Source organism: Seriola dumerili, unplaced genomic scaffold (assembly GCF_002260705.1).
Source record: "Seriola dumerili isolate Sdu_G_001 unplaced genomic scaffold, Sdu_1.0 BDQW01000081.1, whole genome shotgun sequence".
NCBI lineage: Eukaryota > Metazoa > Chordata > Actinopteri > Carangiformes > Carangidae > Seriola > Seriola dumerili.
The window spans coordinates 1,067,570-1,092,319 of record NW_019174336.1 but is presented as its reverse complement, the minus strand read 5'-3'; the positions used below and the strand labels follow the sequence as shown (position 1 = coordinate 1,092,319).

The following is a 24,750-nucleotide window of genomic DNA, read 5'->3' as shown; positions in this document are numbered from 1 at the left end:
ACGAATTTTTCAGGTTTTTCCTTTCATTTTAATAATGACTGGGTAGAACAGGCCTGATTTAGTCTAAATCAGAGAATCGTTTTAATCCTTAAAACAAATCGCATTTTCACATTTTACAGCCCTGTTGATTGGACGATTTAAATTAACATGCCAGTGTATACTTTAATTTATTACGAAGAAGTACTTATTGCCAATACATGCCCGCTGCCAGATGTTTGCTGCTGTTGCTGTAATGAGAAGCACAGTCGTTACGTCACTGCCCGGGGTTTCCTAGTGAAGTGAACCCTACGGCGTCATGGCGGAGGCCGGTGGTCGGAGGACCCTGGATTGAAATGCCAGCTTTCTACAATCGCAGTTGACCGACGAGCATTAGACTTTGCTTACATCTAAAACGGGAGAGGGGACTTAACTTGATTTTTGAAGCGAAAGGAAAACCAACATTGCACCAGCTTTACAGAACTGAATCGTTCGGGGCTGCTCTCCCGAACTGGGAGATAGCTAGCTAGCGTAAGGTAGCGTTAGCTACCAGCAGCTGCTAGCTCACTAGTTAAATAAAAGAAGAAAGGACCTCTGAAGTGGAAAGGTGGATTTAGACAACTATTTCATTGGAGTTTCCCAGGTAACATAAATTAACTCAAAGTAACATACAGCGTGGAGCTACTCGTCCCTTAGTTCAGCGAGAAAGTAAGCTAGCGCTGCATGTTTATGTGGTAAAAGCCGCGAGAAGTGAGCGGCGAATTAAAACAAGATGGAAGAGGGTGAAGTTAGGTTAGCTAATTTGGGTTTGTGGGTTTAATGATGAATAGTAAATAAGTTTAGAACTCTACTGTGGTCCACTACTTGCACAGACATTTGCATAGTGAAATATGGGTGACTGTTAAACAGCGACTGTCGACCATAACTGGTAAATGAACATTCCAGCGGTTCCCTGCTCAGATGAACTGGGGCAAAGTTTTGTCATTTTGTTAGCTTCCGTGGTAGCCTCGTGCTTCACAACGTTAGCCAATGGTACTTTCCTTGACAACCTCAGTAAACGCTGGGCTATCATCTCCCCGAATGTTCATTGAACTCACGCTGACTTAAAATAAAATGGGCACCGCGTTTAACATTTGGCCAACATAGTTGCGGCGCATTTTGTGGAATTTTAACGCTAACTGTTGTTTTTTTTTGTTTTACAAGTGTTAGGATTTTCTAATCCTGAAAATCATAATGCTAGCATAACACACTAGCGCTAGCAAACAGTAATTGGTTATACGTAGGAGACAGTGGCTAGCACAGTGGTTAGCATTAATCAAGCTGTTGGTGGTAATACGATATTGCCGCTTGTTGTGGGGTTTTATTGTCTGTTTGAATTTAGAGATGAAATATTGACTGGCGCATTGATCGTTTCTGTACACACTACTGCTAACGTACCCCGCCAATAGCTAATGTTTGCGTCACTAACCGGTATTAGCTAGTTAGCAACAAGCTAATCTGTAGCAACAGTAAGACTAAATGGTAGTCCGAATCGAAGGTTTGTATCACCTCGAGTAGTATAAGATGGTTTTTGCCCACGGCTAAGGCAAGTGAGGTTATTTAGTGGTTATAAATCTCACGGAGCTTTGTGTAAGTGAGAAAACACGCTGCTGCTGCGCAGGCCTGATAGGCCTCTGCGGTGAGAGAACAAATGCTGTTAGCAACAGCCATCCGCACAGGACTGTCTGTTAAAATTTTAACTTAACATATATTTTTTTAAGTGATTTAGTATGCAACAGAGACACTTATTCTCGCTATGAGCGGAAGCGCAGAGCGTAAATGAATTTAAAGATATTGACATTTAAAAAGATTTCGTGCGAAAGTGTAGTGACAGCTCCACAAGGACAGTTCATTTGTTGAACTTTGATGCAGGGGCTATAGTTTGTTTGGGATGGTGTTCTGAGCTGCAAATGCATTTTACTTCATAAGCATGAGCATTTGTATCTGCATTGTGCAGTATACCCAAGTTGTTACATATTTTAACAACCACAAGGTACTGTCCTCACATTTCCTAAACAGTACTTATTATGTTTTTAATGTGTATCTTCTATCAGGTTCACCACGTGGAACATAATACTACAGGTTGTCAGGGGAAGTCTATATTTTGGACTTCAACATGGCTGGACGCAGTGAGGATGAAAGTGTAAGCAACAGCAGTGGAGAATCAAGGTAAATCAATCTTTCTCAAAATGACTTTAGAGTACTGTAGATACTGATCAAAATCTTTATCATTTATTGTATTGTATTTTTATTATTTTTACACAATAGACAGGAGCAGGAAGCTTTTGACAACTTTCATTTCTGTGTCTGGAATGCTGTCATCATGTGTTTGTTTACATTGAAATGTGTCATTTATAAAGTTTCAGACTGATATCTCATGATATGCCACTGTTGTTTTGCACAAGTCTTTACTCTGCACAGCAGTTTATAATTCAATTCAAGTTTATTTGCATACTGTCAAATAACAACTTACATTAAGATCAAGACCTTACAATGAAATAGATCATATGTTGCATTGAGGTAGGATTTTACTAGAGAGTGCAGCAGGGATAACATGTTTTTAAAGGCCAACCAGCATGTTGGCATCACGCTGGTTCCCTCCACAAAAAGTCAATGGGATTTTTACATGTCTTTTGGATTATTAGAGAAAACAAACAGCAGTTAATGATCCTGACAGGTTTTGTTCAGCAGGATCATCTTCAATACTGAACACCGCTTTATGATGTTTGAAGCCTAAATACAATCAGCAGAAGTAAAAAGCTAATGTTTGACTATAAACCAACTACACCACGGTCACATGACCTGAACATCACCACCACTAAACTTCAGCTTGTAGTTTGATTTAGCTCTGACCTCCTCTACAAAAGCCTTTCATCTGACAGAGTTCGTGACAGTTTGTATAAATACAACGAGGCTGTTCAGCGTGATGATGTTTAACGTCCCCGACAACCTCTGTAGTCTCATTTAGGCACTTGTTAACAACCGGCCTTTAACAGACGTAAAAGCTTCAAGAAATCAGCACTGGGGTATTTACTGATGTATTTTATGTCGTAGAATAAAACTTGAAAATGGCTTGTTAACAACAGACCTTATTTCAGTCATCTAACCAGAAACCCATTCAACAAACCCAGAGACTTCAGGAGGTAATCATTTCTGAAAATAGAATTTACCCAATGCGAGGTAATCCAACTCCAGTGTACAATTTAAAATATGTATTTGGCTAACATCCATTATTGTCGAATGACATTATATTATATTCTATTAAAAGTTGTGTGAGGACAAACTTTTGTTGCTGCACATCTGCTTTTTTTGTAAAGCAGTGTTGTTATTTATTTATTTATTAGTATTATTTTATTGGCACTGATAAAAACATTTTGAATGAGTCAAACTGATTTGTGATTGACTGATCTATTGAAATAATAATTCGATCTATTACTAATGCACAAATATGTGTTTTATGATTTTCTATAGTAATTCTGATGATGAATCCGGTTCTGGATCGGGTTCCGCATCAGGGTCAGGCTCAGGCTCCAGTTCCAGCTCCTCCAGCAGCAGCAGCAGCCAATCAGGAAGCAGTGACTCAGGAAGTGGCTCAGACTCTGGCAGCCAGTCAGACTCTGACACACAGAAATCCAAGGAGAAGATGGAACCACCAAATAAGTCAAACATTGATGGAGCTGAGGTAAAGAAACATGATCAAATAAATAATCAAAGATGGACTCCGATTTGTTACAGAAAAATATTTGAACATCATGTGTTAACTGTAAAGCTGCTTTTGTATAATCAGCATCAAAGTGCTTAACACTGCGTGAAACTATTTGTCAAAATCGACTCAGCATTTCCGTCTCTGCGGAAACACTGCATCAAATGACTGCTTAAAAAATGCAGAGTTCACATGCTTTAACCTAGTTTAACATATTTTACGATAAGTGGCACACAGGTCTTTTTGGATGTTTTAACACAGCATGTCATGTGTAAGGTTGTAAACCTCACATATTTTGGTTAACCTTTGACTTCACTCATTGATTTAGTTCTGGAAGTCCAACCCAAGTATCCTAGCAGTGCAAAGGTCTGCTATGCTCAGGAAACAGCAGCTTCAGCAGCAGCAGCAGCAACTGCAACAGAGACAAAGCTCCTCAAACAGTGGATCTGATGAGGTTTGTTACAAAAAGAACATTTTTGTGCTGTTTAACTGGAAACGAATCAATGTACCTAAATATAACATCTGTAAGTTGATTGCTAGTTCATGAACATTCTGTCGTTGATGATAATCTTTTGTAGGACTCGTCCAGTAGCGATGAATCTGACTCATCGAGTGGTTCCAAAAGGAGAAGAAATTCAGGATCCTCTGACTCTGGATCTGGGAGTGGTTCTGGATCAGACTCATCAGCAGAGGACAACAGTGATGAAACAGCGTCAGACTATGAGCCCAGTCACAAAATCAAAAGCAGAAAACCTCCAACCAAGTAAGTGGACAGCTGCCTGTGTATGCAGGGTTACATTATTGTCCAATTATGTCGTTTCACAATGGTCACTCACCACAGCTGTTTAGGTATTGATCATAAGACCTCTAATCTTTGAAGAAATACACAGTGGCTTGAGCTTAACTTGACAAATGCCTCCTCTTGTGCTCCAGGATGAATTTTCGGAATGGGAAGAAAAGCAGCACCCAGAGGAAGAACACCAAGAAGTGCTCTTCTTCTGAGGACGAGGACGATAACTACAAGAAGGTGGCATCAGCAGGGCCACGGCGGCAGGCCACGGTCAACATCAGCTACAAGGAAGACGAGGAACTTAAGACGGACTCAGATGATGTCGTGGAAGTTCTGGGTGAAGATGTTCCGCAGCCTGAAGAAGACGAGTTTGAAACACTGGAGAGAGTGATGGACAGCCGGATAGGAAGAAAGAGAGGTAAGGGAGACAATGCTAAGATGATGATGCCATCCACTCTGATTTAACTTGGGCTGTACACAGGAAATTGTTTAGCCCAGTTCTTAGGATGAATAAAGAAATGTTATAAAGTATTTCTTTTTTTTCCTAACAGCGACAGGAAGTGTAACCACTGTATACGCTGTAGAAGCAGACGGGGACCCCAATTCTAACTTCAGCCCCAACAAAGAGGCTGGTGATGTCCAGTATTTGATAAAGTGGAAGAACTGGGCCCATATCCACAACACTTGGGAGACAGAGGAGACACTCAAGTTTCAGAACGCCAAGGGCATGAAGAAACTGGACAATTTCAAGAAAAAGGATCAGGAAAAAAAGAAATGGTGAGAGCTTGTTTATTTACCTTTTATCAAAACTGTACACACTGAGAGTCAGAGCTGCTCTGTCTTCTACTGACCAATGAGCAGCAGGAAACTCAAATGTGATTACAATCACAAAAGTACTGGAGGTCTCAGTGGCCAGCCAACCTCCCTGGTGAATTCAGTGACCATATCAATGCTAAAGCCATACCTAAACATACCACTCCTATCCTTATGCATTCATATGGATAAAAGAAAAAACAAAATGTCACCATCTCTTTGTCCTACCTAAACAATCAGTAACAGTGTCTCAAAATAGCCACATGCATGTAAAAACAAATGCCATCCATTGGAACCTGTATTCAGTGTGACTGGTAGTGTAAGCCAGTGGCATAACTGTGAACCTACAAGACCCTATTTAACCTCTGTATCTAAAATAGCCCACAGCTCCCCTCAGCCCCATGTGACTGATGACGACTGGCCACCTTAATTGGTTAAAATTTTAATCACATTTGTCCCCTAAAAAAAACAGGTGCCTCATTTATTTCATTGGTACCATTGCATTGGAATGAAAAGGTTACTTTGGTTTATCTTTTGTCACAGCAATTTCTTGCTCCAACAGGGATTCAGACCATTCATCTTCTGCTCACAGACCTGCTCAGTTTTGATGATGAAAAGTTTAGAATTTTATTTAGTACCCTCTGAAAAAATGTCAGTTTGGCCCAGATTAGAAATGAAATACAGGTTATTGCTTACTTTGTTTTTTTCCCTCTCCCCAGGTTAAAGGCGGCTTCACCAGAGGATATAGAATATTTCAATTGTCAGGAAGAATTGATGGATGACCTGCACTCTCAGTACCAGTTAGTCGAGCGAATCATAGGTGGGTTTTCTACTCAGTACTTGTTGTTTGCATGAAGCAGTTTACTCAGACTGGATTTGTGTGACTAAATATGTCTTTGAATTGCTTTGAGCAGGCCATTCAAACCAGAAGTCAGCGGCAGGTTACCCAGACTACCTGTGCAAGTGGCAAGGCTTACCATACTCAGAGTGTAGCTGGGAGGATGGCGCTCTGATCGCCAAAAAGTTCCAGAAGTGCATCAATGACTACATGTGCAGAAACCAGTCCAAGACCATTCCATCCAGAGACTGCAAGGTAACATACAGCCAGGTCTATACTGGCAGTGCCAGTGTGTTGGTGATGTTGCCTTACATGTTGGTAGAGTAGTAGAGTTTTGAATTTAGTCTAGCTTGGTGTCATCTCTTCCGCTGTCATTTTCCAATCTTAAATAAACTGAACTCTGAGTTCTGAAAACTGACTAATTTCCATTCTTTCCTGCAGGTGCTTAAACAGAGACCCAGGTTTGTGCCCATGAAGAAGCAGCCGGCTTACATCGTTGAAGGACTGGAGCTAAGAGACTACCAGTTGGACAGTTTGAACTGGATGGCCCACTCCTGGTGCAAGTACGGCTCAGACTGTCCTTAAATTCTCAGCTTCAGATGTTAATGCACTGCTGCTTTTTATCACATGAATGTAAAAAGTTGAAAGTGAATATAGCTGCTGGTGGAAATCTGCAGGTTTTAACTCTTTTGCGCGCAACAGAAAGAAGCAGGTTTAAGTTTGGGTTGATGCTTCAGCTGTTTTTCGCATTATGCAAATTAGCTTTAATTAGGCTGTGCTATAGAGCGTAGATGCTACGCCCATGCCCAACTGCAATATCAAATCGATAGTATTAGTTCGAACATGGGTGCAAAGTTTCATGAGTTTTTCTGCGTCCTAAAGACCTAAAAAATGTCTTTGTGAAATGAAAATTGATGCATGAAATCCAGAATGACTAACTTCCTGTCCGGTGGACAATTTTTAAGAAGTATGTATTATAGCCAGAAAAATGAGAGCAAAGATCACACCAAATTTCATAAACATCCAACTCCCCATTGTATGTACAGAAGTAGCATGGCCATTTCAAGTCTGTAGCACTCCCCATCTGTCCTTAGCTTTGGGGTTGTGTAGCAGCCAGTGGCACAGGAAACAGTACATGGCATGGATTCCTCTAGAGTTCAGCAAATTGTAGATGTAAATGTCCTGCAGCCAGTAAAGATACTGAAAATCAAAAGAGGCCAGCTTCTGCAGCAGGACAGTGATCAATGCAGAGCTCAAAAGCCACCATGATCTACTTAAAGACATGCAAGGTAAAGCTTTTGGTATTTCCCTCCCCTGACTTGAATATCACTGAAAATATACGAGTAGATCTCTCTATATCCCAGGTTCATATGCTGGATGCCTCATAACAGGCACACAATTTGAACTTCTGCTCCGTCTTCATTCATAGAGGCAACAGTTGCATCTTGGCTGATGAGATGGGCTTAGGGAAGACCATCCAGACCATCTGCTTCCTCAACTATCTGTTCAATGAACACCAGCTGTACGGGCCCTTCCTGCTGGTCGTGCCTCTCTCTACGCTAACCTCCTGGCAGAGAGAGATCCAGCTGTGGGCCACGCAGATGAATGTTGTAGTGTACCTGGGAGACATCAGCAGCAGGAACATGGTACAGTGATTCAGGCACCTGTTAGACGGACACTCACAGTAGAGTGTGACTTTTTTACAACTACATTGATACAGTTGATATAGTTTCATATTTCCTTCTCCTGCAGTTGATGGTTAAGAAGTTAGTTAATGAATGTCTTAACTTTTGTGATGTTTTCTTTTCTCCTGTGTTTTCATTTAATAGATCAGGACACATGAGTGGATGCATGTCCACAGCAAGAGACTGAAATTTAACATCCTCCTTACAACATATGAAATTCTCCTCAAAGACAAGGTAAACAAATACCTAACTGTATTATGGAACAATGTCTTGCTGTTGTTTGCCACATATGAAGTGGTAAATGTCAGATCTTAAGCTGTATAGTATGGATGTTGGCACATAACGCAACTGTAATAAATATGTGTTCTGTCTCCAGTCATTTTTGGGCAGTGTTAACTGGGCCGTCATTGGTGTGGATGAGGCGCACCGACTGAAGAATGATGACTCCCTCCTCTACAAGACCATGATCGACTTCAAGTCCAATCACAGGCTTCTGATCACAGGGACACCACTGCAGAACTCCCTGAAAGAGCTCTGGTCCCTGCTGCACTTCATCATGCCTGAGAAGTACGTCACATCAGCTATTAAAGTTCTCTCATTGCTTTAGAAGGACAATGAATATGTTCAGTGGTTACAGGTGAAACACAGAAGTCTTAAAAAGTCGCACATGTAAAAAAAAAAAACAGACATATAAAGCCTTTTGTGTCTCCAGAGGGAGCTGTGAGAATTCTAAAAAATCACCTCAAAGTACTGTATGTCACTTGAGTCATCAATTGTATTGGCTGAAGACTACAAGTTTAAAAATGAAAAAAGGACAAGTGACTCGAGGCTACAATACCTGCTACTAGCATAACACACCTGAAACTGTGGATAAGTTGCATTGTGTGATTCAGGTGTCGTATTTTGGCAAAGAAGAAGAATGTGTGGAATAACAAACAGTATCTGTGGCTCTGCTACTCTGATGCTTTTTTTTAACCAACTAAGAAGAAATAATAGCTCTACTGCACAAATTTTTATTGATTTTGTTTAATTTTTATTTTGCCTTTTTCTTCTGATTTTGTGAGCGCATTTAACAATACTGATGTAACAATATGAAACATACATACAACATATGATACCAACAAACCAATGAGACACTTTGTAAATAGTCAAAATACTGAAATTGAACCAGTTTTGCTTCTAAGGAGGAATAAATAAGGAATTTTCATTTTTTCTGTTTATATCTTATACCATGAGCTGACTGTATCTCTGTGTGTTGTATGTCTTGTGTCTCAAGGTTTCACTCTTGGGAGCTGTTTGAAGAGGAGCATGGTAAAGGCAGGGACTCGGGCTATACCAGTCTGCACAAAGAACTGGAACCTTTCCTGCTGCGCAGAGTCAAGAAGGACGTGGAGAAATCCCTTCCTGCCAAAGTGGAGCAGATCCTCAGGGTCGAGATGAGTGCTATCCAGAAACAGTATTACAAGTAAGAGCTGCACGCTACGCTAGCTTTTAATCAAAGAAAGCATGTAGTTGTTTTATTTATTGACATTAAGAAACGACACGTATTATTGCTTTCCTGACTGGCAAAGAAAACTGATTCATAACCACTTTTATCATGAAAACATGAAAATCTGCTCATGCAGGAATTTAGGCTGTGTTCAATAGCACCCTAACAAAATACTGCAAGTGTCTGTGGTCTGGACATGTAAATGATGAGATGATAAAATGCGAACCCAGTTTGAAGAAAGTTCAGGTGAAGCTCTTGTACCAACCATAGGCATTATTGATCCTCAGTTTGTTAGAGCAGGATATTGTGAGTGTGAACGCAGCTGTACCCTGCAATCGGCTGATGTGTATTCACCTCCTACTGAGTGATACAGAGAAGAGTCGGTCATCATGGGAGTGGATTATATATAAAAAAGTGTGTGTTTGTGATTAGATGGATCCTGACCAGGAACTACAAGGCTCTGAGTAAAGGTACCAAAGGCAGCACATCAGGTTTCCTGAACATCATGATGGAGCTGAAGAAGTGCTGTAACCACTGTTACCTGATCAAGCCCCCAGAGGACAACGAGTTTCTCAACAGAGCTGAAGCCTTACAGGTCTGATTATTGTGTTATTGTGTTTCACATCAGGGTGACTGTTAGTCCTGACAAACATTTCTATATATTTTTATCATTTAAAGTCACGATTGCTGTTTACAGTAGCTAATAGCACTGAAGAAGACGACCGTGATGAAGGTATTAAACATCATATTCTGGTTTTTAGAAACTCAGACAATAATTAGCATCATGTTAACAGGGGTATGACCCCATTTTCACACTGTCACTTTGGTTTCACATGGATCCTTAACATGTCTTAAAAGCTCTAAAAATAGATTTTAGAAATAGATTAGAAAGTCTTATTTCTAACGATGAAAGGTCATAAATTTTGAGATAATGCACACCCATAAGAAAAATTAGCAGGTTCACCTGGGTGTTGTGTTTACATCAATGCTGATTGAAGCCACAACTGATAAATACCTGCGTCTACTGCAGAGTCATGTGACCCAGGTGTGCATGCCAATTAAACCCTTTTCCAGTATTGGCAAAAGTGGGGTTTTTGACCAGTGGAAAAGGGGCTTTACTGTAATGTCATGTAGGGACCAGTTCCCCCCAGACTGTCACCTATTCTTAAGATTTTCCCTGCAAGTAACAGGGCAAATGCTGATTTCAACATTAATAACTGAATGAGTTGAACTGAAAGAGCTGGAGAGCAGTTGTGTTCAGACAGAGACGTGGTGGGGGGTGGGGGGTGGATGGGGAGGGGTCTCGTCAGAATAAGAGACAGTAAATCTGGAACATGATAACAGATTGTGCCAATTAAGGAAAGCCAGGGCAAGGAGAAGGAGTCTACCCTTCTGTCATCGCCAGACTGTATGGAATTTTGAATGAGATTGTTTGGAATTGCAGACCAAGTATCAGTATTGTTTGGTCCTGTTTGCTAAAGTTTGTGAAAGCTAACCCCTTTGTGGTTAGTTAACAAGCAGGTACCCGGGTCGTGTGTGTGTGTACGTTGCACTCTGAGCGAGAGAGAAAGAGCGAGCGTGTGGAGTTTTGGTAGAATGACGAATACATTTCATGGCAACGTTAAACAGAAATTGTCATCACAAATAAAGCATTATTTATTTACATGTAATAATCAGATCATTCACAGTAATCACTCAAAATCAGCAAGAGGAGGTGTGTAGAAACAGTATAGTATCAACAGCAGTCAGAGTGTGTGTGTACGTGTGTGCACACGTCGGTGTTGCAAGCATCAGTTATAATTGTTAAACTATAGCAAGACAAATTAAGTTTAATAATTTAATACTACAAATAATGATGATAATAAGTAATACATCAATGGGAAAACGAGCCAAATATCATCTTGACATTGGCAATGGCATGAGCTATCAGTGATCACTCTGATTGTCGATCACCAAGATCATCGTCCATCAGCACAAACATATTGCATATTGCTTTATTGTTTTTACACATTTCTCTTACTTAAATTAAGGATTTCAAGCAAATTGGAATTAAAAGCTCCCAAAAGTAGTTAAGTCAGGCCCACTGGCAATTATTCTGCTGTAGAAACAGTGCTGCATTTTCTTTGTTGAGGTCATAAAAAGAATTAATAATGTTATTACTTTTTGTAATTCATGTCAAAAAGTGTGCTGATACCACATTATTATTTTTTTATCTGCTTAGGGCGGCCTGACAGAAAAATGGTGTGCTAAATTTCAGAAGCATACGGATTCAGATCTTTGACTGTGGAGGCCACAGCTGAGCATACTGTGTACTGTATTGATTTCATGGCATGACTTGAAGAGGCGTGACCAATAACTGTCCTTTCGTCTTACAGCAACTGATCCGCAGCAGTGGGAAACTGGTTCTGCTGGACAAACTTCTGGTGCGTTTGAAGGAGCGAGGCCACAGAGTTCTTATCTTCTCCCAGATGGTACGGATGCTGGATATCTTGGCTGAATACCTGAGGAGCCGACAGTTCCTCTTTCAGGTAGCTACACACTGTCCTCACATGACCATCTATACACATGACAAACTACACACACACACACACACACACACACACACACACACAGACACAGACAGCATTTTGTTAGGAATTGTCTGCCACCAAAAATCATGTCACTGAGATGGTATTTTTTCCCTATTCTGCTGTATGATGATGAATTACACTGCTGCCACATGATTGGCTGATTGGCCAATTTCTAGGAATAAACAGGTGTTCCTAATAAAGTGCTCAGTGAGTGTACACATACAGACATGCTCCACAAAACCACTCCCGGAATTTCATTCCAACTAACCCCAAAAGATGAAATGTGTTTGGCTTCAGAAGGTATTCAGACCCTCTTCACCTTTTGCCTCCTTTATTGTGTTAAAGGTTTCATTTTAAATGAATTATATTGCCATTATTGCCCATCAGTCTTTACTAAATAATCCATAAAGCTGCTCCAGGACAAGTCTCTGACTGTCGTTGACTGGCCCAGCCAAAGTCCAGGCTTAAACCCCAATAGACCTAAACATCCCATCCAATTTGATGGGGCTTGAGAGGATCAGCCAGGAAGAACGGGGTGAACAAGTCCAGGTGTGCAAAGCTTGTAGTGACTTACCCAAGAGGACTAATCTGGAGCTTCTGCAAGGAATGGATGAATTAAGGGTCTGGATACTTTTGTTAAAGAGAGATTTCAGTTTTTCATTTTGAATAAATTTGCAGAAATATCTAAAAACATGTTTTTACTTTGTCATTATGGCAAATAGCAGTTTTGGCCATTTACAATCAAATCTACAACACACAGTGATGTGGTCTGCATGCTGTTGGAAACCACTATATGTCTTGTTATGAATGTGTGAATCTGAAATATTGTGTGTTTGTGTAGAGATTAGACGGCTCCATCAAAGGGGAAATGAGGAAGCAGGCATTGGATCACTTTAACGCTGAGGGCTCAGAGGTGAGTTCTGTGCTCTACATATAGGAACTGCTGTTTGTGGTTTATTTAAATAAAGCGGTGTGCTCTTATATATGGTCAACCTCCTCATGTGTTCCCAGGATTTCTGCTTCTTGTTATCAACACGAGCGGGTGGTCTGGGTATCAACCTTGCATCAGCTGACACGGTAGTCATCTTTGACTCAGACTGGAACCCTCAGAACGATCTGCAGGCCCAGGCCAGAGCCCACAGGATTGGACAGAAGAGACAGGTAAGCAGCCGCTGTCATCGACCTCGGCCCATTTCTACTTCTTTGTTTGTTGCAGTGTATTTTGCCACAGGTTTGCAAGCTGTCACCTATATTCATGTAAAGATAGAAATACAAATTCTTCTGATATTTATTTTATTAATCTTTGTAAATAGGTAAAGTGCTGCTGTCTGCATGTGTTCAAGAGACCACACAGTCTGCCATCTCTGTAATGGCCCAGACAAACATTTTCTCATCCAGAGTGGTTTACGCTTCTGCTTTTGTTTTTGTCACTGCAAAGTATTAAAACTGTTACAAGTTGTTGCACCACAGGCCATTTTGTATAGTTTCCCAGTGAGATCATGTGAGGTGGTGCATCATGCCCTAATTGCTCACTCTGGCATGATAATCTAAATAATATCCTGTAGTGTGTGATGAACCATTATATTCAAATCTTGTAGTGTGAGCATGTTTGACATTAGAGAGAAGAACATCTGTTAAATTTCCCTTTTATGTGTGTGATGTAACCCGATTTCAAAATGGCTTAAAACTCCTGTAATCTGAGCCCGGACTAACACACACCACAGTGTTCACACGTTCAAGCTTTTCTCTCTATTTAATTGTCTGTGAGCTTCTGTAAAGCTGCTGGTTCTAATTATAAAAATTCTTAGTGTTGTAACAGGAATTAACCTTGATCTGTATCTCAAACTCTGCCACGTCAGGTCCTTGAATTTGAGGGAGTTTGGCCTGGAAAGCCCTTGAATTTAATGTTTAAGAAGCGTGATAAAGGAAGGAAAGAATAGCTGGCCAGTGGAACGCTAAATGTAATGTTGACAAACAAAAACAGCAGCTCCTCAAAGAGTGGCTGAGAAATAGGAAATTATCACCTGTAGTGTTGTTTTTACCAGTAGCTCATTACTGATGGAGATAAATGTTTGATCAGTCATCAACAAAACGTTTTCATTCACAGAACTGCAGAGATGTATTATAGGATTATTTTATTATTATTGATGATTTAACATTTAAGTAGCATTTTAATCTTGGAGCAAACTTTATATCATATTTATGACAGGTTTTATATTTTTAAAATATTTATTTATTTCATATTTTTAATCGATAAAGTAACTGGTATAGCTTTAAATGAATAAAAAGGATTAAAAACTACAGTATTTCAAACTGAAATGCAGTTGAATAGAAATATAAACGAGCATAAAAAATAATAAGTCAAGTTGAGTGCAAGTACCTCAAAATTATACAGAACTTCACTGCTGTGTGGCTTTCCAATGAAATCCCATGTAGAAGTATAAAGTAGCAGGAAAAAGAATAACTCAAGAAAAACACAAGTACCTCAAAATTTAGGTAAACTTCAGTAAATGCTGGTAATGTGGTAACTTTTGTAGACCCACTCAGATTATCCTTAATACATAGAAATTGCCCACCTTATCCAAACATGTGTCCAGAGCCCACACAGCCGCCCAGCTGTTCTTTATTGATTTACTTAGTATTGTGCTGTATATCTTACTGTTTCCTTGTGGACTGGCAGGTGAATATCTACCGTCTGGTGACAAAGGGCTCCGTGGAGGAGGACATCATTGAGAGGGCGAAGAAGAAAATGGTGCTTGACCACCTTGTCATTCAGAGGATGGACACCACAGGGAAAACTGTCCTCCACACTGGTGCTGCTCCCTCCAGGCAAGCAACACACACCACACTCTGCTGCTCGATTAACTCCCGCCCTCTTTGTCTGTCGACCACCTTGTTAATGACAAAGGTGTCAAAAAAAGCACAGCTTTTCTTTTTATGCCTCCAGACCAGCAACAGCCAGGGATTTGAGATTTTCATCCATCCATACCATTCCAGTGAACCCAGTATCTCAGCAACTCCTTGAGGGAGAATCTCTTTAAATTCAGCACTTTTTTCTTGATGAAGATATTGGCACATCCAAATGTCTTAGATGCAGGTGCTTTGGAAAATGTCACTTAAGTCTTATAAAGAAGAATATGCCATACCTTACTCTTGCTCAGCATCACCATTTATTGATCATCTTAACATTTCAGTCTCTAGACCTCCCAGAAGTATTTAAATTTGGTNCAAAGGTGTCAAAAAAAGCACAGCTTTTCTTTTTATGCCTGCAGACCAGCAACAGCCAGGGATTTGAGTTTTCCATCCATCCATACCATTCCAGTGAACCCAGTATCTATAAAGAAGAATATCCCATACCTTGCTCTTGCTCAGCATCACTATTTATTGATCATCTTAACATTTCAGTCTCTCTAGACCTCCCAGAAGTATTTAAATTTGGCACAAAGTTTCATTTGGACTCGAGGAAGAACTTGTTGGTGGTCAAAGGTCAACATCACTGTGACCTTGCACTAGTAGACAAATGAAGAGATTTCATTTGTAGGGATTACATTCCTCTCAAAGTTTTCTGCCATACTTTGTCATTATCTCACTTGAGTGTGTTTTATTTCATACAGCTCAGCACCTTTCAATAAGGAGGAGCTTTCTGCCATCCTCAAGTTTGGTGCTGAGGAGCTTTTCAAAGAACCAGAGGGAGAGGAGCAGGAGCCTCAAGTATGTAGTTCTTTTCTGAATTGTATGAACATAATTACACATTGTTTCTGCAATGTACTGGAGTAGCATGTCATGGTCTGTTCTACACTGTAGGAAATGGACATTGATGAGATCCTCAAAAGAGCCGAGACCAGGGAGAACGACCCTGGACCCTCCACAGTGGGAGAAGAACTGCTTTCTCAATTTAAGGTTAAAAAATACTTCTTGAACAATATCCACAATGGTTATACCCTGTTGTTCTGCGAGTTCACATTTACAGTTGTTTGTTGACCCGACCTGTGCAGGTAGCCAACTTCACCATGATGGAGGAAGAGGAAATAGACATTGACTCTGAGCGTAGTCAGCGGAGTTGGGATGACATTATTCCTGAGGAGCAGAGGAGGAGGATGGAGGAGGAGGAGAGACAGAAGGAGCTGGAGGAAATCTACATGCTACCACGCATGAGGAATTGTGCCAAACAGGTACACAAAGATGATCAGGACCCATGGTTTAGATTTTTGTTTTCAGTGCCATATCTGTGCTCACGGGTTTTGCAGGTTCTGGGTTCTTGATTAATCTCCAGGTGATTTTTCTTGGTTTATGGGAACAGATAAGCTTTAATGCTGTGGAGGGCCGGCAGAGCAGGAACAGGAGATACTCCGGGTCCGACAGCGACTCCCCCTCAGACAGAAAGAGGCCAAAGAAACGAGGGCGGCCTCGGACCATTCCACGAGAAAACATTAAGGGTTTCAACGATGCTGAGATCCGGAGGTGAATGTATTAACAACAGATTTCTCAATGTGGCTTTTTTTCTTCTCCTCCCAGCAGATTCCTGTTAACATATCTGATTCATTTACAGGTTTGTCAAGAGTTACAAAAAATTTGGAGGACCACTGGAAAGGTAAGCTACATCAGATTTACTGGCTGTTTTTATTTACAAAAACATACCACACAGTATGTTCAGTGTTTGTTCTTCACTCAGGTTGGATGCTATTGCTCGTGATGCTGAACTCGTGGATAAGTCTGAACATGACCTGAAACGATTGGCTGAAACGGTTCACAACGGCTGTGTGAGAACACTACGAGAAAACCCCTGTGGACCAGACAAGACCTCAGGTAACCAGACCTGATCCTGGTGGTTTTCACAGACTTGTAAAGATCTAATCTCTAAATCCTGATGATGAGGATTTCAGAAGATAAATGACTAATATACCTCAGAGTTATTTAAATACTGCTGGAGAAGACAGAGTGTTTTCCCCAGTGAAGTTTTCTATGGTTTATGTGAATATGAAGTGATCATAGTGCTGCACTGCTACATACACATAGGCGGAGCTTACTACATACATGGTATTTTGTTCACTATGATGTCATGCTCATCATGCCATTTCACACAGGATTAAATGGCTATTAAAAAGTATGAAACCAGATGAAACTCATGCTCTGATCCATCAGTTGCAGTTATCAGCCCATAATCAGCGGTTTCCAGACCAATCAGATGACATAAAGTTTGTTTTAATTGCGATGATTACGGCGTACAGCTCATGAAAAATCAAAAATCTAGTATCTCAAAATACTAGATATTTCCTAAGATCAATCAAAAAAGGATTTACAATACAGAAATGTTCCAAGTTCTGAAAAGTAAGTTCATTTATGCACTCAATACTTGGTTGGAGCTCCTCTAGCACGAATTATTGAATCAATGCAGCAACCAATGGAGGTGATCAGCCTGTGGCACTACTGAGGCGTTATTGAAGCCCAGGTTGCTTTGATAGCGGCCTTCAGCTCGTCGGTATTGTTGGGTTGGGTGTTTCTCATCTTCCTCTTGACAATACCCCATAGATTCTCTATGGGGTTCAGCTCAGGTGAGTTGGCTGGCCAATCAAGCACAGTAATATCATGTTCAGCAAACCAGTTAGTAGTAGTTTTGGCACTGAGGGCAGGTGCTAAGTCCTGCTGGAAAAGGAAATCGGCATCTCTATAAAGCTTGTCAGCAGACAGAAGCATGAAGTGCTCTAAAATCTCCTGGTAGACGGCTGCATTGATTTTGAACTTGATAAAACACAGTGGACCAACACCAGCAGATGAAATGGCTCCCCAAATCACCACAGACTGCGGAAACTTCACACTGGACTTCAAGCAACTTTGTTTCTGTGCTTCTCCGCTTCCCCAAACTCTGGGACCTTGATTTACAAATGCAAAATTTACTTTCATCTGAGAAGAGGACTTTGGACCACTGAGCAACAGTCCAGTTCTTTTTCTCCTTAGCCCAAGTATGGTGCTTCTGACATTGTCTCTGGTTCAGGAGTGGCTAGGTTCTAAGAATGTGACAGTTGTATCCCATTTCCTGAAGATGTCTGTGTATGGTGGCTCTTACATTGACTCCAGCTTCAGTCCACCGCTTGTGAAGCTATCCTAAGTTCTTGAATCGGCTTTGCTTGACAATCTTCTCAAGGCTATGGTCATCCCTGTTGCTTGTGCGCCTTATATACCACACTTTTCCCTTCCAGTAAACTTTCCATGAATATGCTTGGATACAGCACTCTGTGAACAGCCAGCCCTTTCAGTGATGAACATCTGTGGCTTACCCTCCTTGTCTTACCCCTTACCCTCTATCGTCTTCTGGACAACTTTCAAGTCAGCAGTCTTCCCCATGATTGTGGTTGCATGTACTGAACTAGACCGAGAGATACCTGGTATTATTCTGTATGAATGGTAATTTAACCAAACTCAAAATGAAATATTCTAATATTTTGAGACAGTGGATTTTCGATGCCGTAAACATCAAAATTAAAAGGGAAAAAAAAAAGAGAGAAAAAAAGCTTGAAATATTTAATTCTACGTTTGATGAATCTAGAATACATGAAAGTTTCACTTTTTTAATTAAGATTATTAAAATCATGTTTAGATTCTCTTTGCACATTTGGATGTCTCTGAAAAGAAAAAAAAAGCTGTTGATGTGTGTTGGTTAGAATTTTTTTCCCTGAACACTTTTCAAAAGCCATGTGTAATTTGAATTTTAAAGTTCTGTTAGATTCATTTAGCGTCATATAACTATTTGTACATTCATGTGAGATCACTGGAGCATCCATATTCTGATAGTCCAGGATGTCATGGGAAAAAAAAGACGCTTCATTAACTCAATTGTTCATCACAGGGTTGAGGTTACACAAGAACTGGTGCACAAGGAGACCAGTCGAACCAAAAACAGGAAAAGACTTCAGTGGTTTAATACTTCATACAGTGTTGTTCATAGTTCAATAAAAAATGCTACATGATACAGTAAATGGGCTTCAAACAATCCCTGTGGTCAGTGATCGTTATCATTTGATACTGCTTCCATTGATCTTTGATCAGCCCAAGAAATCCTGATTAGAGCACCCTTAGATGAAACTGCTTGTTTTTCCTCTTGTTCAATCATCAGGAGGCAGACGGGGGAAAGTAAAAGGCCCCACATTCAGGATCTCTGGAGTCCAGGTGAATGCCAAGCTTGTTATCTCCCATGAGGAAGAGCTCGCTCCACTCCACAAGGCTATTCCTGCTGACCCAGAGGAGAGAAAGAAGTAAGGCTCCCAATAAACTGCATACTTTTCTGAGTTCAGTCAAACACGATCAGACACCACAGCTCCTTTTTATTTGGCTAACTGAACTGAACCAAACTGAGATCACCTGTTGATATATCAGAGCTGAAATGGACCATAAAGAGAAGAGTTCTCTTTCAAATGAGCTCACAGTGTGAACACAGAAAGACCTGAGTCCCTTTTCTTTTGGTCCACTTTAAGAGGACTGAGTTTGGTTCATGTAAAAATGACTAGATGCGAAAACAGCCCCAGTCTGTGTAATATCCACTAAGTTAATGTCACATCGGCTTTATGTTGTTTCTACATCAAGCACCCCTGTTAAGTATGACATGATGAATGTATTTGTCTGCTTTTTAACAGGTACATGATTCCATGCCACTCGAAGGCAGCTCACTTTGACATTGAGTGGGGGAAGGAGGACGACTCCAGCCTCCTGATAGGCATCTATGAGTACGGTTACGGCAGCTGGGAGATGATCAAGATGGACCCGGACCTCAACCTCACACACAAGGTGAGTTTGGAGGAACACACTTGCATGTATATACATACTTTATATATGTCTGTGTATGTATATGTGTGTACATATGTATGTACCCATTTTATTATGTTGAAGCCTGATGCTGAAATTAAAAAAAATCTTTTTTTCCCTCATCACTTTGATTGAAGTCCACCTGTGGTAAACTCAGCTGATGGACATGATGTGTAAAGACACACACCTGTCATGTGTATACATGCATGTGTGAGACAGGGAGTGTAGGATTGACACATTAGTGAATCAGTCCTTTTTGGTTTTACTTCTCCTATGTAAGTAACAATTAAGTACCAATGCAGAGATAGTCTTCCTGTCACAAAATGTAGATTTTGGTTGTTAATTCCCACAATGCCTTGTGTCCATGTAGTTGTTCCTCTAAAATGACCCTTTGGTCTGGTCATAGATCTCTCTGATGAACCAACAGCTGGTCTGTTACTGAAAGAAGGATCCTTCGTCTCTGTTTCCTGTTCATTTGATAGTTTGATGGTTGAAAGCTAGGAAGCGTGGCCTGTTGGTCCATGAACTCGAGGATGTCTGCTCCTATGTTTTCCTTTCAAATGTCACTACAAGTGCAAACTGATGGAAGACTTTAATGTATTTGCATGCAGCCATTTAGGAAAAGTGACTTTAAGTGCGAAGTCATTACTGCTTACTCATATTGAATTTAAGAACTTTGACCACAACAAATAAATTCTCATCCTTAATCATTTTTTATACCTTTCCAACACATGGACACATTTGTCAGTAACATCTTAAAACAAAGTGGTTATGTTCTTTCATAAAAAAATATTGAATAATGTTAACTGTGTCCACTGTTGATCAGCTCCTACCAGATGACCCCGACAAGAAGCCACAGGCCAAACAACTACAGACCAGAGCAGACTACCTCATCAAGTTACTGAGCAAGGACCTGGCCAAGAAAGAAGCACAGAAACAAGCAGGGACAGTAAGTCCAACAATGTCCAACTCTGCATGTCCAGATTCCTCTGCATCACTGACTAGAGTCATTTTCAGCATTGATTTGTATAGGTTAAAGTGTCGCATGCCTCTGTGTACGTCCTTAGGCTAATTCACGGAAGAGGAAACCAAGAAGTAAAAAAAGCAAAACTCTGAAGCCGACAAAGACAGACGAGGTGATGAAGAGTCCGTCCTCAGATGCCCCATCGGACAAGAGGTCAGACGATGAGGATGCACTTAACGAGGAAAAGGTACGTTCAGATTCTAGGTGTACTGTTGCGGCAGCATGTACTGGATGTTTCGGAGTTGATGTGTGATGTGCTTGGACCTTCTCAGGAGATGGCACCGACGAAGCCACCGAGCAGACGAGGCCGAGCAGACAGAGTTTTGGTGAAGGAGGAAGACGATGAGGAGGAGGAGGACGGCGATGAGGAGGCAGAGCCTGAGCAGGACGAGGGTTCTTCATCGGGGGAGAGAGAGGTCAAAGAAAAAGAGATCAAAAAAGAAGGAAAGAAGGAAAAGAAGGAGGACATCTGGGACATGAAAGAGTCAAAAGAGCCAAAAGAGAAAAAAGAAACAAAGCCTCTGGAGGCCGTTCATAAACAAGAGGAGAACATGGACAAGGTGAAACAATAACTCTATATGTGATACAGTCTCCATTAATTAAATGACCTATAATTATGCTGAAGGCTGTCAGCGTCAATAAGTAAAGGAGAAAACATGATGTGGTTAGGAATTAATTCTCAAATCCTTTTCATCAGAATGAAGTAAAGACTGAGGTACGAGAGCGAACGAAGAAAGCCTCCGATGTCCCAGTTCACATAACAGCAAGTGGAGAGAACGTGCCAATATCTGAGGAGTCGGAGGAATTGGACCAGAGGACCTTCAGTGTGGTAAGTTCCACTGAGAACCAAATCTGCAGGTGGTTAAAGATTCAGCTACCACAAACCATTTTGCCACATGCATAGCTGAGTTTAGCAAACCAGATGTTTACAGTTAATTTTTCTACTTTATTGTTTCTCACACTGCGCCTCCCCTGAAGTTCTCTGGGGCCCCCCGGGGAGGCGCACCTCACTCTTTGAAAACCGCTGCTATAGTGTATTTATACTGTGATTTATCTTGGCTAAAATTGTCTCTGTGTACATTGTCCAGTCATTCCATGAGTCATTGGCATATTATTACAGACTGACTTTTAATGAAGTTGTGTGTTGGAATTGCTGGAGTTGACTTGTGTTTGAATGTTGCAGTGTAAAGAGAGGATGCGGCCGGTGAAAGCCGCCCTAAAGCAGCTGGACAGACCGGAGAAAGGGCTGTCGGAGCGCGAGCAGCTCGAACACACGAGACAATGTCTCATAAAGATCGGAGACCACATCACAGAGTGTCTGAAGGAGTATTCAAATCCAGACCAGATTAAACAGTGGAGAAAGTTCGTATACACTTTTAATGAGTTTACCACCCAAAGTGAAGCTGACCATCAACACAGATCGCATCTTTGTTGATATGTTACATATATTAACCTGGAGGTGTTTTTCTTTCACAGAAACCTGTGGATTTTTGTTTCCAAGTTCACTGAGTTTGATGCCAGGAAACTTCATAAACTGTATAAGCATGCAATCAAAAAGAGACAGGAGAACGCCCAGGTATGAGGAGGCCTTAAAGTCATTCGGATTACACTATGACATCCTGTATTGACGATGAGGATGATGATGACGATGATGATGATGATGATGATGATGATGATGATGATTGTGATTGTGTTTCTTCAGGCAATGGAACAGAACACTAGAAGTATAAACATCCATGGCTATAAACATGCAGGTACACTCACTTTCCCTTTGTTGTACATCAAACATAAGATAAAGTTGTCTCCGTCACAGTGCACTGATTCACTTCTCATCCTCAGATGTTGAAAGACTGAAGGACAACTCTCACCAGGACGAGAGCAGCAGGGACAGCTACAGCTCAGACAGGCACCAGGCTTCAGGTCGATACCATGAGAGCAGCAGCAGCAAGGAGAGACACAGCTCAGAGTCCCACAGGAAGACCAGTGGAGGAGAATCCAGGAAAAGACCACACTCCTCCTTCAGCAATGGCAAAGACCACCGAGACCGAGACCACTACAGACCAGACAGCAGGGACAGAGACAGACAGGACAGGTGAGGGACAAAGACTGGCTAAGTGCTTATTCCAGGAATAAAATGAATATTATTTATTTTATTTAGGACCATATAAGGGACTGTACAAAAAACGTGAACAAAAAACGTGAATCTCATACAAAGAGGAAAAAATGCTTTGTACCAGCTTTAGTTGGTAATTTCCATCTGCAGTCTCGGCTGGTAGAAACAAGTGTTAACAAATGCAGTTAATACAGGGTGTGGCTCGTTTCACAGTCAGTCAGCATATCTGTCTGTTTTGGCATTTGAATGAAGACTTATGGAGATATAAATGTTATTGATTTTGCATATTTTGAAAAATCAGAGTGACAAACTTGTGAATTGACTGTAGGTTGTAGTGAAGCAAAGTTTAATCACAATTTAGTGGATGTGCTGAAAGAGTTTCAGCACTGTAAGACGTGCAGGTGATTTGTTTTGTTTAGAAAGTTAGATTACTTTGTAAGCCCACTTAAATGAATTATTACCAAATTTTATGGATGGACTTGAGCCCTAATAAACTGACACAAACAAAATTATGGCACTGCTCTGTCAGTCCTTGAACCATAATAATAATAACAATAATAAAACTGGCGCTAAAACTCCAGGGTTCTGCCCCTTAGGGTTTCAACACTAATGACTTGAAGCTGGTACACTCAAAGTGTTTTGTTTTTGACTGGATGTGGTCTCCTGCTGCCCAGTCATGCTGATGTGTGTTTATGTGCAGATACTACAACGACAGTAAACACAGGAAGCTAGAGGAGTTTCGCAGCAGCAGAGACCACCGGCTGGACGTAAAGGATTATTCCCACTCAGACCAGCGCTCTTCCTACCGGTACCACTCAGACTGGCAGTCAGAGCAGCGGGCCTCAGCCAGTGGGCCCCGCTCTCCCCGAGACCAACGCTCACCGTATGACTCACGCTCACCCATGGGCCACCGCTCGCCTTTCGACTACTCGTCAGACCACAAGAGCACACCTGAGCAGATCTGGAGCAGCCGCAAGACATAACAGGAGCTGTCTGGGTCTGCTACTAGCAGCCATAGACTCAGCAAATGCCTTACAGGGACTGTTGACTCCAACCTGAAGCTGTTTGAAACACTGTGTATCAGTCAGTTCAGCATGACTGTCATCTCCACGCTTCAGCTCATCTCGGGAACCTGGGAGATGAACGCCAGGGCACGGCTCAAACCAGGTAGCAGATAAAAAATCAAAGCATATTTTTATATTTAAGAGTTGAAAGCTGCATCGTTGTGTAGGCTCAACAGCATGCAGCACAATTTTTTGTTATTTTTATAAACTTTTTTAAATTCTGGAAATGGACACAATTGACCCTGAGTGCTGCCTCATGTTCCCACCAACCCATGACACTGGATCCTGTATTTGACTGTTCTCTATGTTCATCTGTCTCTGTCTCTATCATGCTCAATGTGATTATCTAGCTTATTTAAGTGTCGGCTCGGCAAGGCGTCAGTCGTCACATGAATAACATTAGAAGCTGATGTAAAGGTTGAATCCAGTCTGGGCTCAGGCTCACCACCTGAAGTACCTCATTTACAGCATTTCTCATTTCCTCAGTAGGTTTCTTTTTTCCACCAGGTGTGAATTATTTAATAACATATCTTAGCTGTAAAAAATAACTTGGATTTTTTTTTAGAGCAACTTGTATCATGTTTTTTTTTCCTTCAGTAATACTGTTGTAAATTTTTGTAAAATAGTAAATCAGTGGTCTTTTTCCTCAGGCTTTTTGGATTTATTATGACTCTACTTTTCCCCATCAACTCAGGCTTTTTTGTCGTTCTACTATTGACTTTATGTACAATAGTTCTTTCCTGATAATGCTTTCAGAATGTAACTTTTAGTAAAGGGAAAGTTCTTAAACAATACTCAGTTTTATTCACTAGTGCTTAGTTCTTTTGTCTCAGTGAAACAGTGAGTTGG

The 24,750-nt window shown here is 41.0% G+C and overlaps 1 protein-coding gene across 1 annotated transcript; it reads left to right on the top strand.

Annotated features, from left to right (window-relative positions):
• The first annotated feature begins 341 nt into the window (after window positions 1–341).
• chd1 (chromodomain helicase DNA binding protein 1) lies at window positions 342–24,545 on the top strand. Its single transcript, XM_022744546.1, has 36 exons — window positions 342–619; window positions 2,070–2,184; window positions 3,487–3,697; window positions 4,047–4,172; window positions 4,297–4,481; window positions 4,652–4,926; window positions 5,060–5,285; window positions 6,041–6,141; window positions 6,236–6,414; window positions 6,601–6,722; window positions 7,589–7,805; window positions 7,989–8,078; window positions 8,221–8,411; window positions 9,121–9,309; window positions 9,766–9,928; window positions 11,709–11,861; window positions 12,745–12,816; window positions 12,915–13,064; window positions 14,584–14,732; window positions 15,518–15,614; window positions 15,708–15,803; window positions 15,899–16,075; window positions 16,204–16,364; window positions 16,453–16,494; window positions 16,576–16,709; window positions 19,015–19,153; window positions 19,532–19,682; window positions 20,527–20,649; window positions 20,768–20,911; window positions 20,997–21,284; window positions 21,422–21,553; window positions 21,908–22,086; window positions 22,201–22,300; window positions 22,427–22,478; window positions 22,564–22,816; window positions 23,538–24,545. The coding sequence occupies exons 2-36, from the start codon at window positions 2,132–2,134 to the stop codon at window positions 23,818–23,820; spliced, it is 5,403 nt and encodes a 1,800-aa protein (XP_022600267.1). The 5' UTR covers window positions 342–619; window positions 2,070–2,131; the 3' UTR covers window positions 23,821–24,545.
• The last annotated feature ends 205 nt before the right edge of the window (window positions 24,546–24,750 follow it).

Coding starts and splice junctions, on each gene's coding strand:
- chd1 (XM_022744546.1), top strand. CDS start 2,132: ATGGCTGGACGCAGTGAGGATGAAAGTGTAAGCAACAGCAGTGGAGAA. Junction 9,310..9,765: donor ATCCAGAAACAGTATTACAA/GTAAGAGCTGCA, acceptor GTTTGTGATTAG/ATGGATCCTGACCAGGAACT. Junction 13,065..14,583: donor GGATTGGACAGAAGAGACAG/GTAAGCAGCCGC, acceptor GTGGACTGGCAG/GTGAATATCTACCGTCTGGT.